We start from the raw sequence: 24,572 nt of genomic DNA on the forward strand, positions 1-24,572 counted from the left end.
AATAGTAGATACCAGCTCCTGCCCTTCCTGAGGAGTATGTGTGCAGCTTCAAAAATTAATTAATACTTTCTTTGGTTTCAATGGAGCATTATTGTGTTCTGTTAGCAGTTAAGCACTGTCCATGTAGTATTAGTAATAGTATTATTTCATCAGTAGTACAGTATTCTCAGGACTCTGCCTACCAGTTCTTTGTTCTAAGGCAAGGTAACTCTTTATTTTCCACTTGCCATGCCACATCACTTACATGAACTACATCCCCCCCACAGTAGATGCACCCCCACATACCCCACCATTGGCAGTCTTGTGAATTCCTTCCACTTGCCCTGATGAACTTCCTTGCTGTCTGTGAAATACTCCGTGTATGACCATGAAACAGGGATCCTATCCTCCTCATATACTGTGCTTTTCTTCCTTTCTAGTACTTGTTCTCTCTCCTTTTCCTTTCCTTCTCTTAAGCTCTGAGAAATTTTGTGAGTCCATAGGCCTGGTTAGTGGCAAAGGGTGACATGGGCTCCATAGGAAGAGCGCTTGAGGCTTAGGGGCTTTAAATTTGGAGACTGTTGAATCCTGTTGTAGTTTTTAAAAGGAAACCGTTCTCAGTATATTTCTTCTTTCCCTTTTTTTTTAATGTACATATATGATCTTTTTAGATGGATGCATGCAGTTTGTCAAAACTTAAATACTGAAGAGGAAGTGGAAAATGTAGCAGACATTGGTTTTGATTGTAGCATGTGCAGACCCTATATGCCTACATCGAATGGTAAGAAACCGGCAGTGAGATGTTGCTCTTCCGCGGCGCACTGTGCCTTGCTCTTCACAGCCAGTGAGCGGGCTTAACTCCAGTTCTTTTTTCTTTCTGCAAAACTAGTAGTCGGACAAATATTTTATGAAAAATAAGGGTTTTGTGGTGGTGGTTGTTATAAATTAACTCTTACCCTAACTTAGTATGTTAACAGCTTGCTTACATGAAGATATTATATTTTATATTTATATATATATACACATATATATATAAATATAAAATACATTTGAGCATCTATTTTAGATGCAAAATGTAATTTTGCTCTCAGAACTCATAGTCTTACAGCTGTTCGCCATATGTAGAAACCCAGCACACCGCTTCCTTATCTTTAGCAGGTTTTCCTCTGTGATGTATTTCCTTCATCACTTCTTCCTATATTTTAAAGACAAGCCTTTAAGTCTTTTGAATGTTCAAGACTTTTTTTCAGTAAAATGGATACAGAAATAGAAATCTTGACCATACATAAATATTTAAATACACTTTACCTTTTCTGAAAAAAGTACCTGATTTGTTTTTCATTTCAGTGCCTTCCTCAGACTGCTGTGAATCTTCACTTGTAGCACAGATTGTCACAAAAGTGAAGGAGCTAGGTAAAATCGGAAATGCTTTACTTGATTGTTCTTTACAAAAAGCATATAAATGCTTAATTTTTTTTTAAACTGACTTGTCACACGTTATGTGAAACCTGCCTTGTTTATATGGATGTTCAATCTAAATTGCCTAATGATGGTAATCATTTCTATAATTGATAACATATAAATGTCCACCTTATCCAGCTTCGGTGGGAAAGTATTCCTATAAATTTCAGCAGATTGACAATGAAAATAATCATTCTTAGAGTGACCATTAACTCCATACCTACTTTTGTTTCATTGATATATTACTGTGCTTAGTTATCAATTGGCAGAAAAAAGGCCTAGTTAAGCTTAGCAAGCAGAGATTCCTTTAGAATTAATCCAGTCTCTTCCTATTTTCTATAGTAGATCAGCCTCAAATGGTGATTAATCTGATATTCATATTAAACTACCATTCTTTTGTCTACTTCTGTTTGGTCACATCTGATGCTTGTACAGAAATCATTCCAATGAATGGTAGTTTTTGTATATTTAAAAATTTGTAGGACTTTGACTTATTTACCAACTCTCCCTGTAAGTGATTATACTGATACTTTGCTTTCCAGATGGGCCTCTGGAGTATTCTTGTTTCTCTCGTGTAAATTGGTCCTCACACTTTAGTCTGAAAGGATGCTGCAGGAAAAGTCCAGGAGAAGCTGAAGCATTACTTTTAGCTTCTGTGCTTTCTTTGTAAATCATTTTGTTGATATAAATGAAAAACAACAGGAAGACCCGTTTTTAAAGCTTGCAGTCTTTCTGCCTATAATCCAAGGAAGTTTGGCCAATTATTCATAGTTTTAATTGATTATTTATTTGTGCATTGCATAGATAATTTCTTCAGAGAAGTCACATTCCCTTGACATGGGTATTTTGGAACAATAATCAACTTAGAAAATTATAGCAAGAGTTTTTAATTTGTATCCTTGGGATATTATAATTTTAGATCCGCCCAAGACCTACACCCAGGATGGTGTGTGTTTGACTGAATCAGGGATGACTCAGTTACAGAGCCTCACAGTTACAGTTCCCAGAAGAAAACGGTCAAAACCAAAGTTGAAATTGAAGATTATAAATCAGAATAGTGTGGCTGTCCTTCAGACCCCTCCAGACATCCAATCAGAGCATTCAAGGGATGGTGAAATGGATGATAGTCGAGGTAATACTAATTTATTTTCCATGGAATATGTTTGCAAGAATTAAAGCATAAAATAGCTTTAAAAATATGTGTAAATTATCTAAGTGAATTCTCTTGACTTAGGTCACTCTTCATGTGTGAATCGCTGGTCTTGGACCGTGTGCCCTTTCAGGGTCTCTTCCTTTCATTTACCCTTTGGAACAGACCTTCATGACAGAAATCTCCAGGGGCGCCATATCTTGAGGGTCACAGATGGAAAAATTCAGAGGGCTTTGACTCTAGTTTGTTAGGTAGCAGCGTAAACCTCCTCTGATGCTGTCAGCTTGGATACCATGCTCAAGTTAAAGTAGAACTCGATTTCTGCATTTTAAAGATGAAAAAGCCATCATATTCTTCAAGTATAAGTTTATGTTCACAGATGTTCATCATAAACTATCTGTTCATAAACATTTTCTTGATCAGAATAAAGATCAAGGATTTTCTAGTTGAATTCTTGAAATGACAGAGTAGTTTTAGCAGTATTAAATTCAATATGACTTATATTTTTGTTTACCTTTGTGGAAGATCACCATAGGCCTATTTATTTTTAGATTGGTTATTTTCAACTGATACAGAAATAAAGTAATAATTATTTTTGTCCCATCACACATTTTGTCATTTGACAGTATTTACTTAATGCTTACTGTGTGCTAGATGTTGGAAGTCTTAACCAGTGAACAAAGCAGATGAAATTCTCCACTCATGGAGCTTACAGTTTAATGTTAGGATAAAAGATTATTAAAACTATATAACATATATGCTTCAGAAGATTGGAGACTGACGAGAATCAGGCTTGAGATGGATTAATGATTGTGCATTGAGCATTGACCCCCCTGTACAGAATTTTATTGTTGTTAACAACCATTTGATCAATAAATATGAGAGATGCCCTCTCAAAAAAAAAAAAAAACTATATAACATAGTAAGTTAGTTATAATGTGTTTGGCAAGTGCTGTGGAAAAAATAGAGTCACAGGAATTGGGGGTGTGTAACATGGTATGAAGGAGCAAATGAACTACAAGCAGTACTCGAGCACCGGCTTACAGAGCTGAGTGAACCACGTGCTTATCTGTGCAAGGGGCACCCCAGACAAGGGAAAGCCAGTGCGAACACCCTGGCTGGGAGGATGCCTGGCAAGTTGGAGGAATGTGGTGGAGAGCAGTGTGTGCAGCAGAGTGAGCAAAAGGGGTGACAGGAGGTGGAGTGCATAGATCCAAGGAGAGAGGTGACTCGGTAGATCGTGCATGACCGCCAGGTGATGCTTCAGGAATCTGCATTTACTGTGAGGGGAATGGAAGCCACTGGAGGTTTCTGAAGAGAAGAATGTACGATCGTGTATGTATCTTAGAAGGAATACTTGGCTGTCATGTGAATAGACTGTGAGGCTCAAGGACTGTAGCATGTAAATCAGTTAGGAGACCATTGCCATAGTTCAGGTGAGATAATCATGGCTTAGAAGGAATGTGGCTTGTGTATATTCCTGACACAATCAGTGCTCACATTTCTTTTGCAGTAGTGTCTCTTTGGGTCTGTGTGGTCGGGAAAAAAGTGTTCTGATGCTTATGTATAACCAGTGTTCAAATACTGTTGAACACAAAGTTTGATTTTGAAGTAAGTGATCTGGGGCTTGTGAAGAAATAGTCTGTGTATCTAGGAGGAATTAATCACCAGCCAGAGTACAGTTTCTGATGTGCTGAAATGCCTGAAAAATGTTTCCATAGTTAATTTAAAGCTGGGAAATGCTGCATTTCACAAAATTTGAAGTTTCTTGATAGTACCTGCTGATTCCCCAAGTGTGAGATACAGAACCTTTTAAAAACAACAAAACATCGAACAGAAGGCCTGAGGTTTTCCCTGTGACTACTGTTCTGTAGAAAAATGGTAATTGTTTTTTACCTGTCCAGTTTCCAGATTGAGGATGACAGAAGGTGTGTATCCCAATAGAAGTAATATTATACATTATGTTAAACATACAATACGCACAAGATACTAGGTTCCACAGAAGTCCAAATTAATCTGTGATGTTCTTGAAATACTTTCAACAATACCCATTTTTTCATTTTTTTTTTTTAACTGCAGATAATGTTTCTTTAGGGGAAAAAAGTCACAAACAATGACTTTAGAATACCAGAAATGAATTCCTTGTGCAATAAAAGCAGACCTCTGTTTCATCTACTGGGATCTGGAAACCTAGTTGATGCAAAAAATCCCAAATTAAGAAAACGAAACCACTCTGAGAGTGTTGGAAATGGGAGCACAGTGCCTTTCCTCGCAGTGCCGCCTGCACACACATTGCGGACCCGCACAGAGGGGGGTGGAGCAGGAAGCGGTGGGCAGCCAGAGCCAAGGCCGGGGAGGGGCAGGGAAGGTGGGTCGGTATTTACCTCCTATAAACTGAAAATTTACTTTGGAACAGGTAATACGTCCACGTGGTTTAAGATTGGAAAACAATAAGGGTAAACAGTGAAAAGAGTCTCTCCCTGCCCCGTCCTCTACGAGTTCACTTCCCCAGAGGCAGCCATTCCTGTGTACCCTTCTGGACATGTTTTATTCAGATACAGGCAAATGGGTACATACGTTTTCTTTCCTTTTTTCTTACAGCTCTTTCCCTTGCCTTTTACTGTTCTTCATTTCCCCAGCCCCGTTTTTCATATTCCTTTGGATGGGTGGGGGTACTGCAGTTCCCTGGTTAATAGACCTGTAGTTTTTTCAGCCTTTTACTATGAACAGTAAAATGAGTGGCCTGGTACAATTACAGTGGTGGGCCTGCAGGATAGATTCCTTGCTGAATCAGAGGGTATGTGCATTTGCTACTACTTTTCATAGGCAGTTTTTTATTTTTTTCAACTATTTGCACATGATTCAAAGAATTTACAAAGGGTTCTAAGAGTAAGCAATGAGGTTAACCTCCCTCCCGGCCAATCCAGTTCCTGCCCCAGAAAGAACTGCTGTGTCCTTATAGCCTTCCGGAGATCATCTACATACACAAGTACATATTTATGATTGAATCTCTCATATTTGGGGAGTATGGAGTGTCCTCCTCCGTTGAAGCCATGGGAATCAGCAGGCTGTTGAGCTCTTGGGTAAAAGAGCCTTAACCTTCAGTGACACCACAGGGGTGGGCCTCCTGTGAACCGCTTCATACTGTTTACCTCGGCCTGAAGGCTCACTGGTATTACTGTCAATCTCAGAAAATGTGGCTCCATTGGCTTTCATGGTCTCCATGCGCTCTTGAGGCTGCAGACGATCCCACAGAATTAATTTTGGAATTCCCTTTGGCCATCCTCTTGAGACCATCTTGATTCTCTCCCGTGTCGGGGATGTTCTGTGATCTCACGTGTTTTTCTTTCTTGTTTCTCACCCTTGCTTTGGTGGAACATATCTTCTGTTTCCTGAGAGAGAATGTATGGAGGCTCTGTACTTCTGAAAATGTTTTTATGTCACCCTTCTACATGGCTAATCTTTTCCAGGTTGAAATTCAATTTTCTTTCAGCATTCTGAAGTCACTGATCCCTTCTCTTTTAGTTTCTGGTATATAGAGCCCTTGATTCTTTGTACGTGGCCTGTGCTTTCTTTGGGAAAATTCTTTGCTCTCAGTGTTTTGAAATTTAATGTAGTTAGATCTATTTTAATCAATTTTGGATTTTTTCCCTTTACTTGGTAGGCTCTGAGGGTAGAGGCTTAGCTGCTGACTTCCTGAAAGTTTCATGGGGAAGGCGTGGTGGAAGGGGCGGGAGGCAAGAGGGTCAGCATTGAGCTGGCCTGCAGTTGACTGATCGTGTCCTCAGTCCGTGGCCCAGTGCTCAGTTTCAGTTGTCCAGGCGTCCCGAGTCCTGGGAGTCACCACGGCAGCCTCCCAGTATGTGCAGCTGGGGGGAATGTCCATGTACCAAGAATTGTCGCTTTAGCTTTCCACTCATTTCCAAAGGTACCATGGCTCCCCACCTCCTCAGCTTTTTGAGGATTGTGTTATAAATCAGATTTATTTTCTTGATTCTTTCTACTCTCACCTGAGAATTTGCATTTGCTAAATCATTATCATTCATCTTTCTGTTTTCTCCTTCCAAAATTGTGGATTTTCTACTTCCCTGTTTTCTCCATCTTTGGGGTCCATCTTTCAAAAATAAATTGCTTTGCTCTATTTTTAATAGGATTTTAAGAGAGTGAAATTAGATACATGAATTTACTCTACCATCTTAACCCCAAATTCCTTCATATTTATTTTTCACTGGGTTTATTTTGAGGTGAACAGTTGGTATTTTGTTACCTTTGGTGCTTAAGTTTCAGTAAACAAATACCTTTTCATGGCTTAGTCTTAGGTATAGAGAACAGTTATCATATTGTTACGAATTGGTCCCAAACATCGATCTAATATCAAAACCAAATACACTGTTCATGGTACTACAGAAATATGTTATATATGATACTTAGAAGAGTGAAGAAAATAATTAACAATTTAATGTTAAATGTACTTAAGAACTTATTCCCCCATAGTGTAGTGTAAAGCATACATAGCTTACAAAGTTTTGATTATCATAGTCAAAGAGCATTATTCTCTTAAGAACTGTACTTTTATAAGCATGACTTAATTTCATCTTTTATCTCATTCAGTGATACATTCTTGATCCAATTGATTATTGAACTCATTGATTCAATAATCAAAGTGCATTATTCTCTTTTAAGAACTGCACTTTTATATGCATGACTTAATTTCATCTTTTATCTCATTCAGTGACATATTCATTGATCCACCTGTTAAGTACTGTGCTAAGGATGTAGCTGTTAATAAGAGTCGTAATACCTGTTTTCAAGGAGAGTATAGTCTACTAAGGAAACATACTAAAAGAACCAATTAAAATGAAGCATAATGTTAGTGTATAGGAGCATTTAATTGGAAGGTATCCTTGTCTAAATGTTGGGATTTCTCTAAGAAATTGATGGTTGAATAAATCCTGAGAAATGACTGGCCAGAAGGCAGAGGTTGGGGAGGTAGTGGAAGAGAGCATTTGATTCATTGAAGGAACTGAATACAGCTCATGGTGGTCAGGGTGAGATGAAACTGGGGAGTTTACGAGAGACTGTAACAATGGGCCTTACAACTTAAACTGCATTTTGAGGTCACTGAGAAGACGTGACAGGATTTTTTTTTAAATTAAGGTATCACTGATACACATTCCTATGAAGGTTTCACGAGAAAAACAATGTGGTTGCTACATTCACCCATATCGTTGAGCCCACCCCACCCCCACACCCCACTGCAGTCACTGACCGTCAGTGTAGTAAGATGCCACAGATTCACTACTTGTCTTCTCTGTGGACATGACAGGATTTTAAGCAGAAAATGGATATATATTTATAGAAAGATAATTTAGGCTGCAGTTTAAAGAACTGATTTGAGAGAAGGTTAGCCTGGAGGCAGAGAAGGTAGATAGGAGGAGGATCTTGCAAGAAGTCAGGATTGCACTACGATGGTAGCAGAGAAAAGTAAAATGCTTTGGAGACATAGTGAGGAGTATTGATTGTGGGAGAAAAGAGGTAAGGAATTGTCACGGCTGTCCCCCAGGATTCTGGCTTCTCCAGGGCATATTTCCATGTCTTTTTAATTGTGACAGATAATAGGAGAGTATAGTCTACCAAGGAGACTATCTGGAAAGGGAGATTTATACACAAGTAGTTCAGTTTGGGATATAGTTTTCAGTAACTAGATAACACCTGGTTTCAGCTCTAGTTGATGCTGGGAAGAGAGTGCTGGTCTAGAGAGAGCGAACCTTGGGATCATAGACCTGAAGATATAATTAAAAGCTGGGAAAATGATCTGTTAAGTGCAAATGGATTTATAATTGTGTTTTTGAGTGTTTTCTCTGTGTGTCTCCCCTTCCCGGGTCTTAATGTTTCGTTTCCTTAGAACAGTGCATTCGTAGCATGAGTTCTACAACCATCTGGGGCCTTTTCCATCCCTTTCTGTACTTTCCTTAGCAGCTGGGGTGGCTGGTTAGAATGGCTTGGTGGCCATTTTGCTTCGCATTTCCTATTACATAGTAATTATGTATTTGATAGGTTTTTCCAATTTTATCTGACACTTACTTTCTTCCAGAAGGAGAACTGATGGACTGTGAGGGGAAGTCGGAGTCCAGTCCTGAACGGGAAGCCGTGGATGATGAACCTAAGGGAATAGAAGGAGCAGAGGGTGTCAAAAAGAGGAAGAGAAAGCCGTACAGACCAGGTAGAGTGCCGAGCCAGACAGCCTCGCCGGACCGAGGCTCAGTCGGTCTGAGAGACATGAGGGCTCTGATTTGTGATTGAATAATCAGAATGAAATTGCAGCATCTTAACTCTCTAAACTGAAATTTGTGTGAAGAACTAAACTATTTGAATATGGTTTTTAGGTAGCCAATTTCTTAGTCGAGTATGTGAATACTTCACAGTAAGTAGTAATTTTTGTGCCTTATCCCAGATGTTACCCATTTTTTTTAATGCTCTATTTACTAGGTTGGTTTTTACTAATAGTTGGATTTTTCAAGCTATTTATGTATTTTCCCTTGATGTGTGCTTCTGTAATTTTTTTCATTTTCAGCATTGACTTTCTAATACTTCTATGTTGTTTTAAAATATTTCAGTTTTTATGCAGGAGCACCAGGAAGTGAACGATATGAAGGCGACACGACATGATTCCTATGCCTCTTGATATTTATAGTCCGATGAACGCCACGGCTGATCAAACACTCTTACTTGGGACTCTCTGTCTCCCAGGCAGAGAAGAAAAAAACTGCCTTGCTGGCCGGGTGTAATTTGCCTTACTGGAAAAAAATTACTGAAATGGTCACACTATAGATCTTGTAGGCTTTCTTTAGGCAGTTTATTAATGTCTATTTACCAGTCAGATGAGGTATTAAGTTGCATCTGTTCAATCTTTATTCTTCTGATTGCTCACATTTTATTGATGAGTGATCTAAATATTTTCTGATGTGTAAGGAAAGACTTTCTCACTCTGTGTTTCATGAGACGTTAAAAGTAACCTTCCTTACAGTGGCCACGTCAGTACTAAGGACCTGGGTGAGCTTCATCCAGATCATTGTATGAAATGATTTAGTTTCTTCCTAATCATGAGGCTTACAAGTGTGCTTACTTTTCAGACACTGCAAATTCCTTCTAGGAACTTAAGTTTAATTTGTTTCCCCCATCTCTGTCTGTCTTTGCCTTACATAGAAGTCACCCTCAAACTGAGGGCCCTTTTAGGTCACAAAGTATATCATTAGACAACTGTGTCATTTGACAAAAGCTGTTGGTGTTGAGTATATGTCAGGCACCATTCTAAGCACTTTATAGCTACTAATTTATTTAATCCTTCTACCGTGTGTGAGAAGGGGCTATACCTTATCTCTGTTTCATCAGTGAGTGACCTGAAGCGCTGCAACGCTAAGTAGTAACAGGACTACATAGCTGGGCTCCAGATCTCCTGCTCTTGTCTGCAGAGCTGTGTCATGTTTCATGTCCAAAGGCCCAACTAGTAGGGACTGGACACATTGCCCCTGAAGTTGTACTGATTTTGTTTGGATCATATAGTTTGTATCTTACATCTATTCTTCTTTGGCTAATGTGCAAATGATTTGAAGGATGATATATGAGTTACTAGTATTTGTTAAATAAACAATTATAATCTACTGTAATGATACTCTGATGTTGTTAATAGAAGAAACATATGCAGTCTTTCTGTACTCTAATGGGTTTTTACTCTTATTTGATTAGTGATAAGATAACAACAGCTTAGATTTCTTTTATTTATTTCCAAACTTGTATTTTGCATAAAAATGAGATTATTGATTTAAATTCCATATTGAATTTTGGAAATGCATCACTGTTTAAGACTAAACAATTTCATTCTGCTTACTATGGGAATGTAGGGAGAAAATATTCATTTAAGGTTACCCAATTTATTTTTTGGATAGGTATTGGTGGATTTATGGTACGGCAAAGAAGTCGAACGGGGCAAGGAAAAAACAGAAGATCTGTGATCAGAAAAGATTCCTCCGGCTCTATTTCTGAGCAGCTCCCTGGCAGAGATGATGGTACGGTACTGAGTTTGTTCCATCAAACCCTTTGTCCTGACCTCCTGTGGAAAAGAACTGTCCTAAATAGTGGTACAGTCACAACCTGATTGCTTCTCGTTGACCGAGGGATGTGAGTGCCTCTAGAGTTCACACTTGTAACAGAGAAATTAGGTGTGTAAGGAAATGATTTGAATCCACTAGACTCTCTTCCTTTGAGATTTTTTAAAACTTTTTTCCTGTGCTAAATATAAACAGTTTAGGGACTGAATTATTAGTTACATCAGGTACTGTCTGGTCATCTCACAAAAAGCCTTTCTTTGCCTGCCTTAGCTATTTGGCATAAAATTGGAAAATTCAGCTATTTGGCTGAAAATGACACAGTAGCCCAATGATTTTTTAACAAAATCACATAATATTTTACAAACACATTTTCAGATTAAGTCTGTGTGTTGTCCTCAGAGCTTCAAAAGAAGCTGATCACTGCATCACACCAGAGCTTCAGTATGTTTTGGCGAAGACTGTGTCATCAGTGTGGCCCCCATCTGTACACCTCAGACATTTTACATGCTTTATGGGGTGTGCTGGGAAAAATAAGATGTTTCAGCCTATGCTCTGAATAGTCTTCTATTACCATGGGGTGAGGTTTTGACCTATGAATTAATAAAAATTAGAAATTGCTGTACATTTTTAAAAGGAAGCAGCATAATGGTTTTAAATGAATTTCTAATATGACTGAATATGGCTGTGGTTAGCACTAATCAAGAAATGTGATATGTTCAATGAAACTATTTTCTGTGTTCCATCTGTCTCCTTATTCTGTCCTCTACTTTTTTTAGTTCAATATTTTGTTCCTTCACCTGTGTCATCCAAAATCATCCATTTAATTTTTAATTTTTTATGCATATTGTCCTCTTCTTTGAACATTTTGTAGTTTCTTCTACAGTTCACTCTTCCTAGTTTGAGTTGTCTTTTGTTTCTTCAGATATCTAATTGATTGACACATCTGCTTCTGCTCTGTGTATCTCCTGGCCCCTTTCTTCTAGAGCCTCATTCCTTTGTGTTGTGTGAGTTAGATCTATATGTATACATTAAATTGTATTTATTTTTTTACTGTGAGTTCATATTCTTTAGAACATTCTCTGAACTTCTTTGGGGACTGAATTGAGGGTGGGTTTTTGCAGAGAATATTTGTGCTTATTAAAGCCAGGAAGGTGAGGTACATGTATGCCAGGACTTATTTAGGTTAAATTCTTAGGTTGAATTTTTTTGGTCTACTTATCTTGTATGAATTCAGGTTTCTTACACATTAGGGCTATACTGAGTTTATGAAAAAATTTGTCATTTTTTGCCTTTGTACTCTCAGCTCCAAATTTATGACAAGATGACAAACAGCATTTGTTGCTCTTGGTGGTGTGGAGAGGGGTTGGGCAGCAGGGGAACAGAAGGGAGAAGGACAGTGGAAGGGTGTGTTCTTGTTAATCCAGCCCTGAGCGTGGAGCCCTTCAGGGTCCCACCTTCGTACAAGGCCCTCTGATTAATCTCTCCACCTTGAGGTGAGGCCATAAACTTTGTCTTTTATTCCCCATCCTCATAAGGCACTAAAAACTGGAATTCAGGGTCATTGGATTTTAGCAAAATTTCAGAGAGCTTTAGTGAGTTCTCTGCATATTTCTATGGTCCCTGTTTTATTGCAATTTTTGGTCTTTAAGGAGTGTTTATTCTGGCAGTTTACTGTTACATTTAAAAAATTGTTTAAAAAATGTTTATCAAAAAAAAAATGTTTATCCATTATTTTTTGTTGACTTCAGTAGTCAGTCTACCTGTGTAGTCAGTCTGGTAACTCAAGTGCCCACAACTGACTTTCAGAAAGGATGTGTCATTCACCCTAAGAAGTAAATGAGAGCATCGTTTGATTGCTCACTTCTCTGCTTTGAGTAGAGTACTTGTTCCTGTGCTACTTTCATAGTCCAAAATTATTTTATTTCCATTTCTCTGATTGGTTTTTAAGATTGAGCATTGAGACCATATTTATGAGCATACTCACAGATTATTGTATATTATCACAATATGTAGGTACTACAAATACCTAATTTGCAATAAGTCCCTGAACTTGGGATTGCTGCATTAAAGGGCACACAATTTGTTCTTTTATTTAAAAAAAAAAAAAGACATACATTCTTAAAAAGACTTTTGTTGGGTATTCTCAGTAAACTTTATAAAAAGATGGTACCTGCTGAAATCCCTTCAGCAGTATATAAGTAGCCATCTCTTCATACTCAGGAGCACTGGGTAGTTTGTTTTTTAAATCTTGAACAAAATCCCAGTGTTACAGAAAGCAAGTTTTTACTTTGTAAGGAATACTCATCAAGAGTAAGAAACATATGCTGATAGTAAATAGATGTGAAATGAATCCTTTATGATACTTAACAAATAAACCTGCTTTTGATTTTGTTCTGTGAGAAAGCTTGGCAAGTCATGCTGTGCACCGTAAGCTTCTCTGGTGCTGTGTGTCAGTTGTATCAGTAAAGCTGGAAGGAAAAGGAAAAGGCATGTTTGTATGGAACTGTGTGTGTGTTGGTCCGCTGTAAAATTACTTTGGGTGGATTTGTCTGAAAAATTTAAATATCACATATTTATAAATGTGACTATTGTTTCAGGCTGGAGTGAGCACTTACCAGATACTCTAGTTGATGAGTCTGTTTCTGTTACTGAAAACACTGAAAAAATAAAGAAGAGGTACCGAAAAAGGAAAAATAAGCTTGAAGAAACTTTCCCTGCCTATTTACAAGTAATACTTTGCTTTACATTATATTATGTAGCTTGCTAATGAAATAAATGTAAAATAATGTATTGAGTTTTGAAAAATACTTTGTTTTTGTTAATGTTTTGCTTGCTTTGTTTTTAATTAGTCATCACAAATGCTGTTTTCCCTTCCAGGGCCCCCAAAATGAACATTTGTTTGTTTTGTGCTTTTATACTTTACACAAATGTCTTTTTTATCCCAGTTTTTCACTTGTGAATATTTCATAAGACACAAAAAGATGCTTTGGGCTGGGGGAGCTCATTCTTCCAAACAGTCACACCCTTTTGCTCCCCAAACCCAAATCCTGTGGGTATCTCCCTCTCCCATGCAGGTCATCCCTTAATAAAGGTGGGTTCCTAGCAGCCAAAGTTCCAGCTGTCATAATGATTTACTTATTTAGTAGCCCAGTGATCCAAAGATTTAAGCACAGTTGTTTTTGTTTTCTAAATACACATCAGCAAGCTAGCCCTCAGTGTGAAGAAGTCACATTTGACAGACGTAGACTACGTGGAAATAGAAGTGATTCTAGTCCGTCTTATAAATATGAAGTCACAGGAGAGTTCAAGGCCATGTGAATATATTGGAAATAGTTCTGTGTTAGAAGTAGGACTGAATTTAAACATCTGTCTCTGCCACTGGCTAATTCTAGGCTCCTGAGCATGTTGTCCATCATCCTTTCTTGGGCCTCCATTTCTTCTTGTGTAAAAATTGAACTGGGACAGACTCAGTGAGTGTCCATCCTCATTTCAGTGTTTCTGATCTGTCCTTTCCAGAGAACAGGGGTCTACAGAGATATGTCTTTATTATTTGAATTGTATTCAATTTACCTTAATTTTTCATTTAGCTGCTACTAGTTTAATTGGTTTTTAAATACATTTCCTTGCAATTAATGTACAACTTCCTCAGGGTGTTTTTTTAAATTTTTTTACACTAATTAGAAGTACAGAAATCAAATATGCATTGGGTAAAACATCTGTTTTTAAGAAGTAACACTTTTAAGCATGTAATTTAAGTATATAGTAATTATGAATGTAAATTTTTATTAGACAACTAATATCTTAAGATCAGTGTCCATTTTAAAGAGTTGAGCCTTGAAAGTCAGAGTCCTGGTTTTGAATCCCATTCTGCTACCAGTTAGCTCTGTGATCTGGTCCCTTTTAGCATCTGTGTGCCCCAGTTTTCTCATCCATAAAATTGTGGGTCATACCTACCACACAGAAATGTTGAGAGATTAAGAATTAATGTAGGTAAAGTGCTTAACTCTGTGTCTTACAAGACTCTCTGTCTTCAGTGAATGTTTTATTTTGTCCTTTATTCCCTTTAGATACCCCTTCATCCTAGATTTGTACCTTTTTGAAATATGTAACAGTAATGGGATTGGTCAGGAAAGGACCCATTAATTGTTGGGATTGCAGGTAGCTGCGTCCTCTCTGTTGTGTGTCCTGTCCCTTCTCAGTAGTCCTTCTTGGGAAGATGGAATGTGTGACATGGTGCCCATTGACTGCCCTTCCCAGCCTGTGGGCCCTTCTGTGAAGTGTGATCTACATTTAGGAAGCTTTCTTTAACAGTTTACAAAACTATGAAAACTGACCATCTCATACTTTGGCAAAAGAGTCTTTAAAAGTAGTGACTCTTGATTTGCTGGTAACTGCTGATGGATTGAGCTCTAGATCATGTCTGCCAGTGTGCAGGTGTGACTCCTCGGGTGGATGTCAGTAATGGCTAACTTTTTTTTTTTTTTTTAGCATGAAGGAAACCTTTCTAATAGTACTGTTTCTTGGACACCTCATGATAGCAGCCGTATTTTTTCCCCCTCATTGGGGGGAATACACGACGACAAAAAACAATACATAGTGACAAATCCTAGGAATTGAGTAACCATTTTTTTCCAGTTTTTCCTTATTAATCACAAGTGTCAAGATAAACTATAAATAACTGTATAATCCACCCAACAGAAATATTTATGTGATACACTAAGAGCTAGTGGTGCCTGGTGAACTCAGGAGCCCTAGTAGTAGATCCAGTCACCAGGTGGTTCTGGGAGTCAGTGGTAGTGTTACCAAGTCAGAAACCTGTGGAGCCACTCCTTGATGTTAACTACAGGAAACGAAAAACCACCAGAATAATAATGTTACAGCTTTTGGTAAATACCACCATAGTCATCATGAGTCATTTAATAACTGATATTAAAGCTAACATATTAGAATACTATTTAATGTATTTTAAAAGGAAATATTTTAACATATCAACTATACTTGAATAAAAATAGATTTTTCTTAAAAAAGTATTCTTGCTACTGGTGATTTCACAGATTCATACTGAAGGCATTAAATAAATGGCCTTTAAAGTTCTAATATGCTTTTTGCTGTTCGGCATTTTTCCTAATGATAAAAGCATTACTGGTAGAAGAAACAAACCGTCTTCTCCCCAGTGCTCTAGCTCAGTGGATTTTCAGATTTCTCTTTTTCATAGTGAAATAACTTACTCATTTAAAAAATATGAAAATTTCAAATCAAATACATCATCACCTCTACTAGACTTCACATACCTCCTCTCCCATCCCTTTTTGAAAGTTAGGTTTGCTAACAGTTTGATGTTTATCCTTTCAGAACTTGTTATAATTTATCTTTGCATAATCATAACAGTGTTGGTTTGTATTTCTTGTTTTGCTGGACATATCACGCAGTGCGCTTTCTTTTAATACTGTATTTTAGAGCTTTTCTTTGATAGCATAGCTCTACATCCTTTTTAAAAATGGATGTATTTTGTAGTGTGGATGTCTGTAATTTATTTAATTGCATGCCTTTTGACAGACATTGAGGCTGTTTTCATTTCTTTGGTATTATAAAAAATGCTGCAGTAAACCTTTTTCCTGTGTGTATCTTTGTTAACAGTGTTATAAATTGTTGGAAGTTACTGCAAAATCGCCCTCTACAAAGGATCCCTTTTCTAGATGGATCACATTGCAGAAAACAGACTAATGCGAGTCATTGTGTTGGAGTGAGGGAAGGGGGCCGGCCCCGAGGGCGTCCCTTTGTCCTCTTCTCTGGACCTTGAGGTCTTTGAGGGAGATTGTTGAGCTGTAAGGAACCCAGCTGAAACACCGTCTCCAGAGTAGAGAAAGTGTATCAAAATGGAGAAATGTTAGTAAGAGTAACTGAATAAAAAGCCAAAGCCTTTTGTAGTAGTAAATTTTGTCCATATAGTATAGTTAAAGTGACTATAAAAACTCTCTTCCAGATTTATAGCATGTTAAATCTTAATGTGGTTATATGAGTCAATATGAGTTTACTCAACCTACCTAAATTATGTAAATATTAAAGCTGTAGATCAACCCTTACGCTAGCCTCTGCAAGTAAACTATAAATATTAATAATATTCATGAAGCTTCAGTTTTTCTTATAATACATATTAAGATGCCAGTAGTGTTATAAATTTACCAATTTTTAAATTTAATTGTAGCTTGATCTGGAATTACTGAGTTACAGTGCAGTTGCTAGAAGCACATTTGACAGAATTGTGTGACTATATTTGCATAATTTTATTTGTCTCTAATAAAACTACAAAAAGACCTTTTAAAATAAGGGCAACCTATATAAAAGAAATGATAGAATATTTATTCTCTGTATTGTTAAATATCCAGCTTTTCTGTTATTTCTGCCTTCTTGTCACAAGCAATGACAATTATCTGACGTCATTTCAGAATTTTATAACTTAAGTCAATCATTTTCATATGTGTTTATCTCTATCTAGGAAGCTTTCTTTGGAAAAGATCTTCTAGATACAAGTAGACAGAACAAGCTAAGCTTAGATAATCTATCAGAAGACACAGCTCAACTTCCATATAAAACAAACATGAATACAAATTTCTTGGATCCTTCTTTAGATCCACTACTAAGTTCATCTTCAACTCCACCAAAACCTGGAACTCACGGTATGTGGAATAATTCACAAATGCTTTATCATATGACAGTCATCTTCCTTTTAATTAAACCTTTAAAATGCTTTAGTTTGGCCTCATTTGCATTTTTAAAGTCAGATTTCATCAAAGTATAACATGCATTCATTAAATGCAGCCATTTGAAGTGGACGGGTCTAGAAGATTGGCAAATAAATGTACCTTTGTAACTACCACCAATATCAAGAGTTACAAAAGAAAAGTATTTGCTTTACACTTTTTTGAGGGTCATAAGGATGTGTACTTTGGCCATAGTTGGTGAGTTATGATATAAAACAATAATCTTTGACTTAAAATGGATTTTTGTCACATAACCCAAAGAAATTACAAGATGAAAAAAGAATGTTTAGTTGGGAACTGGGTGACAGACTGTGTTAATAAAGGGGAATTATGTTGCGTTGGGTCACCAATTGGGCCAGGTAAATCTTTGTTGGAGGAGAGGGTCCATTGGGTGCATTTTGGGTGCATCTCTGCTCTCAGAACATCATGATGTTCAGTATCTCCGGATATTGCCAGTTGACCCCTGCAAAGCTGCCCAAGGTGGGGCCACTGCCCTAGATAACAGTGAAATTGAGAGCTTCGTATGTTTGTAAACTACTGTTAACCTCAGCAAGACTCTAGGAGTTTAGTTTGCAGTGTAAGAGATGTGTTCACAGTTTTTTCAATACTTCTAGATTTTTATCTTAGTATCAATTATAAATTAATGTTCTTCTGACAAGCTTCCTTTTTGCCATTGTCTATATTTGTTACTCAGTTAATTTCATGAGCTAAATTTAGAAAATAATCATAAGGCAGCCTTCCACTGAAAGATAATTTTTGATATATTAAGTATTTTCAGCTTCATTTACTTGGCATTACCCTTGATTGAAATATAGGCTTTTAGTTTTGATTCTAACTTCTCGAAATAATTAGCAATCTTACCTCCTCTTGTGCAAGGCACACATCCAATCTCCTCACTGTTGGTGAGGAACGTACAACACTGGACTAAAGGCCACGCTTTTTGTTTAATTTTACCAGGTCATTTTGTTTTTACTTCTTTTGATTTGGTCTCACTTAACTTTTATCACTGTCAATATGTAATAAAAAATGTATAGTGACAGGCCTCTGGGCCCCTCAAAGGATGTCTTACTGTCAATGACATCTTATAAAAATCTCGGCTAGCCATTTAAAGACTTAAATAGAAGTTCTTTGCACTTGAGGTTTGTGTGTGTGTGTGTGTGTTTTGCATTGGTATCATTAAGGTACAATTACTTGAACATTATGGTTACTAGACTCCCCCTATTATCAAGTCCTCCCCACATACCCCATTACAGTCACTGTCCATCATCGTTTGGACAGGAAGGACATTGATAAACATTATTTTTATTCCTGCTTCCTTTATTTGAAGTTGTTTTTCCACAAAACTGAAAGGGGAATGTTTTACTGATAAGCCAAAACTTGGAGTGCTAGGATAGTACCCATCTCAAAACCTAGACTGAAGTAAGGTTCTTTGTAGCTGAAACATTCTTTTCTTTTCTAACGAGTTATGACTTTCTTTTGTTTTACATCCTATACATAAATTTTAGTAGTCCATTACATCAATTTTATTGATTTGTTGATGAGATAGATAATCTACTCCGATAGGAGTGAGCTGTTTAAATATGATCTTTTGAAAAATGTTATAATTTGTGTAGTAGAGTACCACTGGTTTAATTAACACATAGTCTGTACATGACCCTTGAAAGAATAATCTAGAAATTTTTTTCTTTCAAGTATACTGTTGTTTAGAGGATACATTATTGAAATGATTTTATATCTCTAACACCTTTACAAATATTTGGGCATACAAAATTAATATTAGTCTTTAGTTAGAAAAATTACAGTGGTCTTACAGATGTATGGATTCTTTTTTGAAAATCATTACTGGGACAAGGCTATTTGTATTTCACAGAGATACTTGATTCAGGATCTGGAATATTAGTTTTATGTACACTTCTCCCCCCTTTTTTAAAGGAAAAATAAAGTTGAAATGGATTTAAAAACTTACGAGTTCCTTAACTTAAATGATTAATATAATTACTAAAGCTAGCCTAAATATTTGCCTACTTGATTAAGCCAGAATCCCTTGGAGTCCTCCGTGACTGTTCATTATCTCACATTCCACATCTAATACATCATCAAATTTGTCTCTGCCCTCAAAACATATCCCAGAGGTAACCACTTCTCTCAGCTGTCCTGCCCCTACAGGGCAGCCGTCGCCCCTCTCACCTAGACTGCAGCGGGAGCCTGCTGACTGAGGCCCAGGCTTCCAGTCTGCCAGCACTCCTCCTACCCCCACGCCGGTCTCTCTCAAACATGGCAGTCACTACATGTGGCAGTCAGCTTGGTACCTTTAAACCGTCAGTCATGGCCTCTCCCAGCCACCAACCTTCCAGTAGCTTCCTGTTACACTTCAGCCTTCACCGTGACTCATGAAACCATACCTCATCTTGCTGGTTGCCTTTTTGTTAATATCCTGCCCCTCTTTTCCTTTATTACTATGACCACACGGGCCCCATGAGTTCTTAAAAGCCACCTGTCCAGTCTTTACACCTGCCTTTGGTGTATTCTTTACACCTGCCGTTTCCCTTTATTCTCTCCATCTTTGTGCATATTCCTCCCTTCATTCAGAGTTCATGCTTGGTCATGGTCTTCCTTGACCCCCACATCTTACTCTTTATTCCTTTTCCTTATGTTTTATCTTTATGGCACTTACAGTGATACCATTTATTTACTAACTCCTGAGGAAATAAGCTCTGTGAGGACATGCTTTTGGTTTTAGTTACTTCTGTATTTACAGTGGCTAGAACAGTTTCTGTTAGCATAACCCATGGACATAATTCTTTGGGTGCTCTAAATATTTTTTTAATAAAGAAGTGAATGAGTCATCAGTGAAGAGTGAAGCTGGAAGTAGGCATCTAACTAATGGTATCTAGGTGATACTTTACAAGGAATTCCTAAATAATGGGTTTGTTTTTCATATTTTACTTACCTGCTTCTGTATTTTCTGGAAGTCATTTTTAGGTACGCCTTCTAATGAATTTTTTTTACTTTAATTCTTGTAGCATTCTCTTTCACTTTTATTGCCTTCAGGCTTTATTTTAAATTTTATTGTAAATGTATATTAGTCAGAAAACAAAAATAGTCTTAATTTTTATTTAATATTTTCTTGTTCAAAACATTGGAGTGCCTTTTCTATGAATTCCTAATTTCAGAAGTAATAATCTTAACCCTTTTGGGTCTGGTACTTACCTCTGCATCTGCTGTACTCTCGGGGTTTAGTAGATAGTTGAATGAGTAAGGGTGTTTTAGAATTTAATGTCTAGGAAAATAATTGAGACTTTGAAAAATATTTTTACCGTATTTAGGTTCTGCTGATGACCCTTTAGCTGATATTTCTGAAGTCTTAAACACAGATGATGACATTCTTGGAATAATTTCAGATGACCTTGCAAAATCAGTTGATCACTCAGGTATATATAAATACTGTTTGCCTAGTGTCTGTTTTATGATATGAGTAAGAAGTGTATGTGTATGGAAATTTAGTCTTTTCTCTGGAACTGAAAGAAAAAAAATTTTTTTTGCCATTATCAAAGAAATCGTCATTTTATTGATATACCTTGGTTTTCCTGCTTTAGGAGGGGAATTAGCAAGTTAATTTTTGTTGTCTTCCTAGTCGCATCTTATTTAAGGCTTCTCGCCTTAAAGTCCAGTCCTGCTGTATCTAATTTCTTCTTTTGTTTGCATTGCTCCTCACTCCCGCTCCTGTGGTAATCATCCGTTTTATTGGTTTGGGTCTTGTAGGTCTTGATTTATGCACTTTCCAGGTTGAGAGCTCACCTTTTCCATTTGGTAAGAAACTGAGCAGTGGATGACGGCTGACTAGAAGTAGTCTTTTTTTATAGTGAATTCAGCTGAAACCGCCTGTAGGTGCATGCGTATTTGTTAGAGTGCCAATCTGTCACTAATCCATACTTGGCTTTCCCTGTTGTGTGTGCCGCTAAAGCATGGTACAGCTGTACTGGGTTTTGGATGACTATCTCAGTAGTTTGTGTTTTTTTGTTTTTTTTTAAGAATGGTTTTATTCTTTTTAATATGTAATTTATAATATTGTCCAAATGTTACAGAGTTAGTTCCTGATACAAGATCAGTGAAGGGCAGACTGAATTTTAGTTTTTAATAATAATAATCTTGATGCAGTATGTATAAAGGAAGTAGAAGGCCACTTTTAAATTGCTTAAAAGCCAGTTTGTATGAGAAAGCATGTTTTAAGTATCATTTGTATCATATTTTGTGGCTATAGAATACTACAAAAATATGTAAAGTTGAAATTAGTCACAAAAGGATGTTTACTAAACATTGAGAATTATAGAACTTTTCATGAATGTATATGAGGCTTACCCCTTCTGTTTCACATACTGCATATAATAGACTACATTTGAAACCACTATTTTTCAAGTTAAAGCAATTATTTGTATATTGAATATAGTGTATTGAATCTTCATGTAGATTGTATCTTTGCTTATTTTGTGTGGGAATTTAAAACCAGATGTATTCTTTCATTCCTCAGGAGATGTTTACTTTGAAATAAAGCTTTTAAGTGGCACCTAAGTTCACAAATATTTTGTGCCTAATTTTTTTAATGTTGATCACTATTGTGCCTAATTTTTAATGATTTATATAAGAATCCTGATTAATGCAGAATTACAGACATCTCACTGCTCTATTTCAATCAAATTCTTATATATTAATGCAGATAATTAGTGTTAATGCATTTTGCATGCATGTTCAGAATTCACTTTTTAATTTATTTACCTGCTCCTCCAGCTGGGATAGATATTGGTCCTGTCGCTGATGACCCTTCCTCTTTGCCTCAGCCAAGTGTCAATCAGAGCTCGCGACCATTAAGTGAAGAGCAACTAGATGGAATCCTCAGTCCTGAACTAGACAAAATGGTCACAGATGGTAAAATATTTGCCCTACATCTAGGCTTTCTAAAAGACATGAGTAAATATGATTTTCAAAGATTTATGCATGCCTATTTATAATTTAACTTCTATTCTGATCATTTCTATGTCAAATGCTATTTTGATCAGTGTACTGAAGTGTGGTAGTTGTTAATATTTCGCTTTCTTTGTTTTATCCTAGGAGCAATTCTTGGAAAGTTATATAAAATTCCAGGTATTTTTGTTCCGATTCTTTAGTTCATGAAAATGATGATCCCTGTGCTATGTCTCTTACAATCCTTTTATCGTGACTTCATCTCACAGAGCTCGGAGGGAAGGATGTCGAAGACTTGTTCACCGCTGTGCTTAGTCCTGTGGCCACTCTACCAACCCCGTTGCCGCAGCCTCCCCCTCCCCCTCCCCCTGCTCCACAGCTGTTGCCTGTGCACGATCAGGGTACGTCACCTCCAGAAGCGCTTCCTAAGTACAGCGTGCAGATCGTGTGTGTACCTGTGCCTGTGTGCTCAGTGGAGCAAATTCACCCTTTCCCTTAGTGACGACATACAGTAACTGATAGGAGAAAACCCTCTTTTGTGATGATGGCAGAGTCCTAATTTCTGAATTTATCTTGGTCACACACCTACATCCCTGAAATTCTTTGCAAACCTGTGAGCCACATGATGATCAGATTGTTTTGCTCCCTTTGCTGGTGGCAGGGAGAACAGTGCCGGCCCGCTTCCTGGCTCCCTGGCACTGAGCCTGTCCTGCCCATATCCTTGGTGGTAGCAGATCTCCAGCTCTGCACCTACCCCCATGCTTTTAGTTTGTAGCATGTGGTGCAAATATAGATACCTGTTGGGTAATTACAGTTTTCCCTGTAGACTGAGCACCTTGAAAGCTAGGGCCATATTTCCCTCATCACTGTATATCCTGCCACAGATGGTGTGCTCAGTACATGTTTTAAGAATAAATCAGTGACCTTTCTGTAACTGTTGACCGGAAAAATTCCTAATTTTGCTGTTTTGTTTGACAAATTTTCTTCTACCAACTTGTATAACTTGTTGCCAAATAAAATAAGGTTAAGGCTTTAATTTCTCCCTCTTCCTGGAGAGCTGAAGTCTGATAGCCTGTAATTAAAATTTGTAGGAGTAGACATGGAGATAGTGCTGTAGAAAAGGGAAGTCTATAGAAAGGAGTTTGGAGTCTGTGATGGGGGTGTGTTTTTGATCATTTGAGCATATGGTCATTTCTCTATATCCTGTTGCAACTGCTTCATGATTATAACCTGAATTAAGTAATTTAATGATACTTTCATTGACTCTTACACTGTTTTTGTGTAAGTGCTGAAATGTGCAAATAATTTGATGTACCCTTACTACCAGTTTTGTGTCTACATGAAAAATTCCATAAGGCATACAAAATGTTTTCATTTCTACCAGGTTAGCCTCTGAACATAAATTTATCTTGAGTTTTGTTAGACTAAATGTTATTTACATTTGGATAAAAGGCTCATCATAAGTGCTTCTTGTCTTATTTGTTACATGTGCTTTCTTAGTGATTAAGAACTCATCAATATTCTTTAACATATGAAAAAGAGCTCCATGTTTTCTGATACTGAAAATGTATTTTAGGAATCAAATTGGTTAAAGATACATTCCTTTATAAAAGATCTTACAGTCATTAAGTCATCTCACTGTGTTGCCTCAATTTTTAAAAGGTTTTGAGGGTTTGGGTCTTTTTTTGCTGGGTCCTTATGTGTAATCCAGAGATGAATAAGGCTGCCCACTCACAGGAATCTATAATCCTAGTACTGTGAAGTTTCATGTATTCAACTAAGTTACATCATAGCAGAGCACAGTTCAAGTAGAGCCTTAAGAGCCACTTGACAATTCTCAGAGCTTCAGCAGGAGCGGTGAGTGACAGTGTTTGAAGAGGTGAAACTAGAAGATGCACGTTGGGACTGGATCCTGGTAGAGGCTATGGAGTGGGGCAGTGGCAATTGGCCTTTCCCTGGTTCTTGAGAACCACTGAAGACCTCACACCAGTGAGATGACCTGATGAGTCACATGTTTTGGCAGGTGGCTCAGATGGTCAGTACTGGACATGAACTTGAGACAAGAAAAGTCGTACTAACAAGTTACTGAGTCTGGGACTAGGTGAAAATCTGAGTTGCATATAAATATGTCTGTAGTGTATATAAATAAGACGA

The 24,572-nt window shown here is 37.3% G+C and overlaps 1 protein-coding gene across 25 annotated transcripts in view; it reads left to right on the forward strand.

The window, feature by feature from the left end:
- The window catches only part of KMT2C (lysine methyltransferase 2C), a 277,314-nt gene that overhangs the window by 200,319 nt on the left and 52,423 nt on the right, over positions 1-24,572 (forward strand). For 18 of the 25 annotated variants that reach the window (XM_036999224.2, XM_036999223.2, XM_036999222.2 and 15 more), the window contains 12 exons: positions 651-760; positions 1,327-1,392; positions 2,360-2,572; positions 8,685-8,813; positions 10,537-10,656; positions 13,296-13,426; positions 17,195-17,375; positions 20,786-20,890; positions 21,222-21,269; positions 22,245-22,424; positions 22,566-22,598; positions 22,688-22,819. In XM_036999224.2, the coding sequence (XP_036855119.2) occupies positions 651-760; positions 1,327-1,392; positions 2,360-2,572; positions 8,685-8,813; positions 10,537-10,656; positions 13,296-13,426; positions 17,195-17,375; positions 20,786-20,890; positions 21,222-21,269; positions 22,245-22,424; positions 22,566-22,598; positions 22,688-22,819 (1,448 nt within the window). The remainder of the gene's footprint in view (positions 1-650; positions 761-1,326; positions 1,393-2,359; positions 2,573-8,684; positions 8,814-10,536; positions 10,657-13,295; positions 13,427-17,194; positions 17,376-20,785; positions 20,891-21,221; positions 21,270-22,244; positions 22,425-22,565; positions 22,599-22,687; positions 22,820-24,572) is intronic. The other 7 variants (XM_036999226.2, XM_036999236.2, XM_036999243.2 and 4 more) reach the window with 5 other exon arrangements.

Source organism: Manis javanica, chromosome 6, assembly GCF_040802235.1.
Source record: "Manis javanica isolate MJ-LG chromosome 6, MJ_LKY, whole genome shotgun sequence".
NCBI classification, from domain to species: domain Eukaryota; kingdom Metazoa; phylum Chordata; class Mammalia; order Pholidota; family Manidae; genus Manis; species Manis javanica.